Source organism: Nerophis lumbriciformis, linkage group LG06, assembly GCF_033978685.3.
Source record: "Nerophis lumbriciformis linkage group LG06, RoL_Nlum_v2.1, whole genome shotgun sequence".
NCBI classification, from domain to species: Eukaryota; Metazoa; Chordata; class Actinopteri; order Syngnathiformes; family Syngnathidae; genus Nerophis; species Nerophis lumbriciformis.
The window spans coordinates 5,248,451-5,258,450 of NC_084553.2; the positions used below are offsets into that span (position 1 = coordinate 5,248,451).

Sequence of the window (10,000 nt, forward strand, 5' to 3'; positions counted from 1 at the left end):
GACGGCATGCTGATACAATTTCGCTGCGCTTGTTGAGGGATGACAGGTCTGGACGGTAAATAATAAACAGTTTCTCTTTCAAGCATAGGTTGCATCTTTTATTACCACTATTGTAAGGTGTGCTGGATGCAAGAATTTGCCATGTTATTGAATATTCAACATTATTGTCTTTGAGGTCCCAAATGTGTTTGCTGAGTTCTGTGGTATTCCGGAGGTTTTGGTTCCTGAAAGAAGCCTTGTGATTGTTCCATCTGGTTTTAAACTCTCCCTCGGTTAATCCTACATATGTGTCGGATGTGTTAATGTCCTTGCGTGTTACCTTAGATTGGTAGACAACTGATGTTTGTAAGCACCCCCCGTTGAGAGGGCAATCAGGTTTCTTTCGGCAGTTGCAGCCTTTGTTGGTTTTGGAGTCGCTCTGTCCGGGGGCCGACGGCTCATTTGCAATTGTTTTGTTGTGGTTTGAGATGATTTGTCGTATATTGTTCATGCAGCTGTAGCTCAATTTAATGTTGTTCTTGTTGAATACTTTTCTTAGGGTGTTGTCTTTGGGAAAGTGTTTGTCAATCAGATTGAGGAATTTGTGTCCAATGTTAGTTGAGACGTTTTTGCTGTATGGGGGGTTGTACCAGATGATGCTGTTTCGTTTTCTGTTCTTTTTTGGCTGGTTTCCTGGCGTGGGTTCATAGGTGAGGGTGAAATTGTATCCGCTTTCATCAAGGGCTTTTTGGTACGGGGGGGTTGCTTGGTCAAATTCAGCTTTGCTAGATGACAGCATCGATAGCCTTTTATTAATTCCGGTAGGTATTCTTTTCGTGGTGGTGGGTGGGTGGTTGCTGTCATGGTGCACGTATTGGAGTGTTGTGTTGGGTTTCGTGAATGGTTGGTAGCTGTTATTTCTCAGGTTGAAAGTGACGTCGAGGAAGTTGACTGTTTGCTTGTTGGCTTGAAACAGGCCTGTAGAGATGAAGTAGTCTTGTGATTTTTTTTCCCACACATACATATATTGCGCTCTACTACGGTATCGAGCACTATTTTTTGGATAACCTTATTAAGACATATATATATATATATATATATATATATATATATATATATATGTATTTCCAAATGTATTTACATTAGAGCCTTTTTATTACAACATAAATATAAATTGCTGTTAAATGGATGGGATTGGGTCCCGCGACCCCGAGAGGGACAAGCAGTATAAAATGAATGAATGGACCTTTCAGTTATGAGACCGTGACTCAGTTTTGCACACCTTTTGGTCCAAAGACGAAGTCCATACATTGTGTTCTTGTATTTTCTTGCTCCAGTTTCGGGATGATCCACGACGGCGAGGGGAACCCGTGTCGCAAAACCGAGGGCAACATCATGTCCCCGACTCTTGCAGGCAACAACGGCGTGTTCTCCTGGTCCACCTGCAGCCGGCAGTACCTCAGTCGCTTCCTGGGGTAAGAGCCTCGTCCTCGTCCTTTGGCATCTGGACCAGAGAAGTCCCGATCCTGATCACGGATCGGGACGATCAATATTTGCCTTTTTTTTTTACCTGGATCGGCTTATAAACGGACACACCCAGACCATCTTTACTGTGTCCCGGGGTTGTCTTAGCGTGGCTAATGTCCATCCGCAGTGTGGAGCCGCTTCTATTACTAATTCTCGCCTCCATGGCGGCAATATTTCTGACAAGTAGCATTATCACTGGAGGACGATGAATAGGTAAACAAACACGACACACAGAGGACAGAAGAAGACATGCTAACCACGAGGCTAGAGCTCTTGAACGTAAACAAGGGTAAGCGGATTGATACAAATATCGATAATAGCGATACCAAGTAGGGATGAATATCGTTCTCATTTGAACCGATTCAGTACCAATTCCCGGTACATGGAAATAAACTTAATAATAATAACAATAATAGATTGTATTTGTAAAAAGCATTTTACATTGAGTAAACAACCTCAAAGTGCTACAGTGTATTAAAATAAAATAAAAAAAATAATTAAAAAAAATAAAAAATTAAAACTAGAACAGCCTAATAGCTAGAACTAATGCATATATCTAAAAAAAAAGAAAAAAAAAGGCTTTTTTTAAAAAAAGAAGGGTTTTTAAGCCTTTTTTTAAAAGCATCCACAGTCTGTGGTGCCCTCATGTGGTCAGGGAGAGCGTTCCACAGACTGGAACGATGGGTATCGTTCACATTTGAACCGATTCAATACCAATTCCCGGTACATGGAAATAAACTTAATAATAATAATAATAATAGATTTTATTTGTAAAAAGCACTTTACTGCTACAGTGTATTAAAAAAATAAATAAATAAAAAGATAATACAAATAAATAAGAATAAAAACTAGAACAGCCTAATAGCTAAAACTATTATGCATATATCTAAAAAAAAAGGCTTTAAAAAAAAAAAAGCATTCACAGTCTGTGGTGCCTTCAGGTGGTCAGGGAGAGCGTTCCACAGACTGGAACGATGGGTATCGTTCACATTTGAACCGATTCAATACCAATTCCCGGTACATGGAAAAAGACTTAATAATAATAATAATAATATATTTTATTTGTAAAAAGCACTTTACTGCTACAGTGTATAAAAAAAAATAAAAAAATAAAAAGATAATACAAATAAATAAGAATAAAAACTAGAACAGCCTAATAGCTAGAACTATTATGCATTTATCTAAAAAAAAGGCTTTTTTTTAAAAAAAGAAGAAAGGTTTTTAAGCCTTTAAAAAAAAAAAAAAATTACAGTCTGTGGTGCCCTCAGGTGGTCAGGGAGAGCGTTCCACAGACTGGAACGATGGGTATCGTTCACATTTGAACCGATTCAATACCAATTCCCAGTACATGGAAATAGACTTAAAAATAATAATAATAATAGATTTTATTTGTAAAAAGCACTTTACTGCTACAGTGTATTAAAAAGAATACAAATAAAAAGATAATACAAATAAATAAAAATAAAAACTAGAACAGCCTAATAGCTATAACTAGTATGCATATATCTAAAAAACAGGAAGGCTTTTTTAAAAATAATGTTTTTTAAGCCTTTTGTTTAAAAGCATGCACAGTCTGTGGTGCCCTCAGGTGGTCAGGGAGAGCATTCCACAGACTGGGAGCGGCGGAGCAGAAAGCCCGGTCTCCCAGTGTCCGTAACTTTGTCCTCGGAGGTTGGAGGAGGTTAGCCTGTCCGGAGCTGCAATTGCAGTTGCAAGTCCAAGACACAGGATGGCGGTAGTGCACAGTTTACGGTGTGTTGTATCGTTTTTTTTGTTGCGCCCTAAAAAGTGTTAATACCGTAAGTATTGTACTTAATACGCACCAGCTGTTGGATTGTGACGTGCAATTTAGTTGTAGTATTAACACGTTTGGTAGGTGTTGAAATTGCCATGTAAGATCGCTAATGCTAATCAGTAGCATGTCCATAGCAACGGCTATTTACATTAGCTTTTTTTTCCCGCTCTCAGTGCTGCTGGAGTGATCGGAAAGTGCGAAGTTGGCGTGACGTCGAGTACCGTAACATGGCACCGTTGCCGGGTCGGACCGGCAGGATTCGGTCGGTGTCAAAAAAGTACCCATCCTTAAGACCAAGTATGGTATCGGTGTATGGTCGATACTGTAGCGATTAAATCGATATTTTTTTTATCATGAAAATATTCTTTTTTTCCGTTTTTTGTTTACAAACCCTTAAAATAAATCTGTGGACGTAGGAGGACAAAAACAAACGATTATACACTAGCCACTCTATTGTGCGTAAATATCGCATACCACAAATTGGTATCGATTTTTGTCGATACCAGCAAATTCTAAAAATAATAAAACAACATTTGAGTTACTTGCTGTAAATAAAACGTGATCGGTGTCGGATCATGACTTGGGATCGACGGACGTCACTCATTCCGATGCGTTTTTGTGTCCACCAGGACCACGCAGGCGTCCTGTCTGGTGGACGAGCCCAAGCAGATCGGCCAGTACAAATACCCCGAGAAGCTTCCCGGGCAGCTTTACGACGCGGACACCCAGTGCAAGTGGCAGTTCGGAGCCAAGGCCGCCTTGTGCCGCCTGGACTTTGTCAAGGTAAGACGCCAATTTATAATCTATTCTCCTTGGTAATTTTCTAATCAAGTAGTCAAACAAAACTGTCTTTTTTTTGTTTTATTTGAGAAGCTGGAGCATCTTACGTTAATAGCAAGTGTGAAAGGAAAAGCGCAATCGGACGAGAGATGTGTTATTCTTTATACACTGAATACTGTTATGATCCGCTGCCCGGATCATATTTTTTGTTTACGTTTTCAAGATACTTGTGTTTTTGGTTAGTTTTGGACTCCTTGAGTGCCTGTTTTGTACACCTGAGTTTGTTGCCATGGCTGCTTATTATTTTCACCTGCCGCGTTTGTTCCCGACACGCACCTGTTTGTCACCACTGACATTATTATTTTGACGCATTGGAGAGACAACTAGGAAGCGTACTCACCGCACTGCAGGCAATGACTTCCCCTACGGCCGACCCATCAATCCAGCAGAGACGTCCACTTCCCGCAGATGTTCCGTTGCCTAGCGACACTCCTCCGCCACCAGACCTTCGGCATACTAAGCTGCAACCCCCGGCCAGGCCACCTCCGCCAAAGTCACGCCCAGCACCTGCTCCAAGTCTGGTTCCCGCACCAGCACCGACTCCAAGTCTGGTTTCCGCACCAGCACCTGTTTCCACGGCAACGACAACGATGCCTGCCACTCTGACGCCACCATCAACCCTGGTGGTCCTGCAAACACCATCCTCTCCACCTCCTGCTCCATCGCTGCAAAGCACACGAGACCCCGTAGAGATCGACCCAGTAAAAAGGGCATTGCACCAACAGGCCAAACAACTTGGACAACAGAAGGAACAGTTTGGCGTTCTTGGGGCTTGCGTCAACGCCATGGCGGAACGCCAAGACGCCCGCCTTGACGCTTTGGAGAGACAGCTGGGAAGTATACTCACCGCTCTGCAGGTGATGATTCCCCCTACGGCCAACCCAGCAGTCCAGCTGAGACATTCACCACCCGCAGATACTCCGTTGCCTGCTCCGCCCACGCCGACAGACGAGCCGCCTGCTCCGCCTCTGGCTCCGCCCACGCCGACAGACGAGCCGCCTGCTCCGCCTCTGGCTCCACCCACGCCGACAGACGAGCCGCCTGCTCCGCCTCTGGCTCCGCCCACGCCGACAGACGAGCCGCCTGCTCCGCCTCTGGCTCCGCCCACGCCGACAGACGAGCCGCCTGCTCCGCCTCTGGCTCCGCCCACGCCGACAGACGAGCCGCCTGCTCCGCCTCTGGCTCCGCCCATGCCGACAGACGAGCCGCCTGCTCCTCCTCTGGCTCCGCCCACGCTGACAGCGACGACGCCTTCTGTTTCCACGGCGACGACGCTTCCTGTTTCCACGGCGACGACGCTTCCTGCTTCCACGGCGACGACGCTTCCTGTTTCCACGGCAACGACGCTTCCTGCTTCCACGGCGACGACGCTTCCTGTTTCCACGGCGACGACGCTTCCTGCTTCCACGGCGACGACGCTTACCCCGCATCACAATGCGCCTCGGTCGTCACAGTACGAAGCAAGAACGAATGACAGGGAGGACAGGCTTAAATAATAATGTCTGTGATGACAAACAGGTGCGTGTCGGGAACAAACGCGGCAGGTGAAAATAATAAGCAGCCATGGCAACAAACTCAGGTGTACAAAACAGGCACTCAAAGAGTCCAAAACTAACCAACAGGCCCGGCCACCAGGCGCTCGCCATCGTGCCCCAACTCCGGGCCTGGCTCCGGAGGGGGGCCCCGGATGACCCGCGTCCGGGCGAGGGAAATCGGAGTCTCGGTTCTTGCATTTCCATAGAAGTCTTCGAGCTGCTCTTTGTCTGATCCCTCACCTAGGACCTGTTTGTCTTGGGAGACCCTACCAGGGGGCATGGAAGCCCCCGGACAACATAGCTCCTAGGATCATTGGGACACGCAAACTCCTCTACCACAGTACGGTGGCAGCTCAGAGAGGAGTGCCATCTCCGGGTTGGGGAGGAGATCTTGCCCCAAGTGGAGGAGTTCAAGTACCTTGGAGTCTTGTTCACGAGTGAGGGAAGAGTGGATCGAGAGATCGACAGGCGGATCGGTGCGGTGTCTTCAGTAATGATGACGCTGTATCGATCCGTTGTGGTGAAGAAGGAGCTGAGCCGGAAGGCAAAGCTCTCAATTTACCGGTCGATCTACGTTCCTATGGTCACGAGCTTTGGGTTATGACCGAGAGGACAAGATCACGGGTACAAGCGGCTGAAATGACTTTCCTCCGCCGGGTGGCGGGGCTCTCCCTTAGAGATAGGGTGAGAAGCTCTGTCATCCGGGGGGAGCTCAAAGTAAAGCCGCTGCTCCTCCACATGGAGAGGAGCCAGATGAGGTGGTTCGGGCATCTGGTCAGGATGCCACCCGATCGCCTCCCTCGGGAGGTGTTTAGGGCACGTCCGACCGGTAGGAGGCCACGGGGAAGACCCAGGACACATTGGGAATACTATGTCTCCCGGCTGTCCTGGGAACGCCTCGGGATCCCCCGGGAGGAGCTGGACGAAGTGGCTGGGGAGAGGGAAGTCTGGGCTTCCCTGCTTAGGCTGCTGCCCCCGCGACCCGACCGGAAGAAGATGGATGGATGGATGGATGCTTCTGATTTTTGTATGATTTGGTTTTGCTCAGACCTTCTGGAACGGATTCCAACGTTTTGAATGTTTTTTTTAGAGGGCTTTATGGGCAGGAAAACGTGTGCTCCTATGAGCTGCGTTGTTAGCCGCCTCGTATTTGCCGTATTTTACTAATTAGAATGCATGAAAGAAAAAACACGTGTTCTTGTCTTTTGTAAGGATTGTGAATAATAGGCACAATTCCCTTTTTAAAAGCACATTTTAACTACTCGACCTTCAGAGTCCGTAGAAGAGTCTTGGTTCTGAAGAGCACCACATGGTCGTGAGGAGCATCTCCGTCATGCAAGGGTTGGCCACAACATCAACGACGTCCCACATAAATAGACTTGGCTTTATTAATTGGCCTCATCATTGCCAAACGGCCTCTGACCCTTCATGTTTTATCCTTGGTTTGAATTCATTCAATGGAGACCCCCCCGCCCCCACCACCACCACTAACCCTCATCCTTGTCAAGCCCCCGCGGGCTGGATGAGGTCTTTATGTTAGTCGGTATTCATGGTTGTCCATTCAAATGGAAATGGGGTTTGAAAGACGACATAACATCGTTCTTACAACCGCTGAGGAAATACTCTCTCTGACTCGTCCATTTCTGTTTTGTACCACAGGGATGCTTCTTCCTGACAAAAGAAATTGACCCAAAAACAAATAAATATGCACCGTTGAAAGATAAGATCCGCTGATACGTGTTTGACACAGGAGTTAGCCACCAAAACTGTTTGGATTACAGGTAAAACCTTTAGTAGACTCCAGTATAAAACACGCACAGGCCCCAATGTGGCTCCAATGTGGCCCCAATGTCACTTGCATGCGCAGTTCGACAAAAGTGAAACCAAAGAAAGTTGACCGGATTCCATAAATCAGCGGTCACCAAACTTTTAGAGCCCAAGATCCCTGATCTCAGTCATGAACCAAAGACTTTCCTCTCCCCAGCCACTTGGTCCAGCTCTTCCCGGGGGATCCCGAGGCGTTCCCAGGCCAGCCGGGAGACATAGTCTTCCCAACGTGTCCTGTGTCTTCCCCGTGGCCTCCTACCGGTCGGACGTGCCCTAAACACCTCCCTAGGGAGGCGTTCGGGTGGCATCCTGACCAGATGCCCGAACCACCTTATCTGGCTCCTCTCCATGTGGAGGAGCAGCGGCTTTACTTTGAGCTGGCAGAGCTTCTCACCCTATCTCTAAGGGAGAGCCCCGCCACCCGGCGGAGGAAACTCATTTCAGCCGCTTGTACCCGTGATCTTGTCCTTTCGGTCTAACCCAAAGCTCATGACCATAGGTGAGGATGGGAACGTAGATCGACCGGTAAATTGAGAGGTTTGCCTTCCGGCTGAGCTCCTTCTTCACCACAACGGATCGATACAGCGTCCGCATTGCTGAAGACACCGCACCGATCCGCCTGTCGATCTCAAGATCCACTCTTCCCTCACTTGTGAACAAGACTCCGAGGTACTTGAACTCCTCCACTTGGGGGAAAATCTCCTCCCCAACCTGGAGATGGCACTAATCCTGCAGCCACCAAACCAGATCCCCTCAACGCCCTGACTGCACCTAAAAATTATTTCCATAAATGTCAAACCCACCAACACGTCTTCCTATGAGGAAGCAGTGCCTGGGGAATCTGTGGTGGGCTCTTCTATTTCTGGGGCTGAGGTTGCTGAGGTAGTTAGAAAGCTCCTCGGTGGCAAGGCCCCGGGGGTGGATGAGATCCGCCCGGAGTTCCTTAAGGCTCTGGATGCTGTGGGGCTGTCTTGGTTGACAAGACTCTGCAGCATCGCGTGGACATCGGGGGCGGTACCACTGGATTGGCAGACCGGGGTGGTGGTTCCTCTCTTTAAGAAGGGGAATCGGAGGGTGTGTTCTAACTATCGTGGGATCACACTCCTCAGCCTTCCCGGTAAGGTCTATTCAGGTGTACTGGAGAGGAGGCTATGCCGGATAGTCGAACCTCGGATTCAGGAGGAACAGTGTGGTTTTTGTCCTGGTCGTGGAACTGTGGACCAGCTCTATACTCTCGGCAGGGTCCTTGAGGGTGTATGGGAGTTTGCCAAACCAGTCTACATGTGCTTTGTGGAGTTGGAGAAGGCATTCGACCTTGTCCCTCGGGAAGTCCTGTGGGCAGTGCTCAGATTTTGGCGGTCCGCTCCCTGTATGATCAGTGTCAGAGCTTGGTCCGCATTGCCGGCAGTAAGTCGGACACGTTTCCAGTGAGGGTTGGACTCCACCAAGGCTGCCCTTTGTCACCCATTCTGTTCATAACTTTTATGGACAGAATTTCTAGGCGCAGTCAAGGCGTTGAGGGGATCCGGTTTGGTGGCTGCAGGATTAGGTCTCTGCTTTTTGCAGATGATGTGGTCCTGATGGCTTCATCTGGCCAGGATCTTCAGCTCACGCTGGATCGGTTCGCAGCCGAGTGTGAAGCGACTGGGATGAGAATCAGCACCTCCAAGTCCGAGTCCATGGTTCTCGCCCGGAAAAGGGTGGAATGCCATCTTCGGGTTGGGGAGGAGACCCTGCCCCAAGTGGAGGTGTTCAAGTACCTCGGAGTCTTGTTCACGAGTGAGGGAAGAGTGCATCGTGAGATCGACAGGCGGATCGGTGCGGCATCTTCAGTAATGCGGACGCTGTATCGATCCGTTGTGGTGAAGAAGGAGCTGAGCCGGAAGGCAAAGCTCTCAATTTACCGGTCGATCTACGTTCCCATCCTCACCTATGGTCATGAGCTTTGGGTTATGACCGAAAGGACAAGATCACGGGTACAGGCGGCCGAAATGAGTTTCCTGCGCCGGGTGGCAGGGCTCTCCCTTAGAGATAGGGTGAGAAGCTCTGTCATCCGGGGGGAGCTCAAAGTAAAGCCGCTGCTCCTCCACATGGAGAGGAGCCAGATGAGGTGGTTCGGGCATCTGGTCAGGATGCCACCCGATCGCCTCCCTCGGGAGGTGTTTAGGGCACGTCCGACCGGTAGGAGGCCACGGGGAAGACCCAGGACACGTTGGGAAGACTATGTCTCCCGGCTGGCCTGGGAGCGCCTCGGGATCCCCAGGGAGGAGCTGGACGAAGTGGCTGGGGAGAGGGAAGTCTGGGCTTCCCTGCTTAGGCTGCTGCCCCCGCGACACGACCTCGGATAAGCGGAAGAAGATGGATGGATGGATGGATGGTTATGAACAGAATGGGTGACAAAGGGCAGCCTTGGCGGAGTCCAACCCTCACTGGAAACGTGTCCGACTTACTGCCGGCAATGCGGACCAAGCTCTGGCACTGATCATACAGGGAGCGA

At 48.8% G+C, this 10,000-nt stretch overlaps 1 protein-coding gene across 1 annotated transcript in view; it reads left to right on the forward strand.

Annotated features, from left to right (window-relative positions):
* The window catches only part of adamts18 (ADAM metallopeptidase with thrombospondin type 1 motif, 18), a 217,421-nt gene that overhangs the window by 74,283 nt on the left and 133,138 nt on the right, over positions 1-10,000 (forward strand). The window contains exons 9-10 of the mRNA XM_061963659.1: positions 1,317-1,454; positions 3,931-4,084. Coding sequence (XP_061819643.1) covers positions 1,317-1,454; positions 3,931-4,084 — 292 coding nt within the window. The remainder of the gene's footprint in view (positions 1-1,316; positions 1,455-3,930; positions 4,085-10,000) is intronic.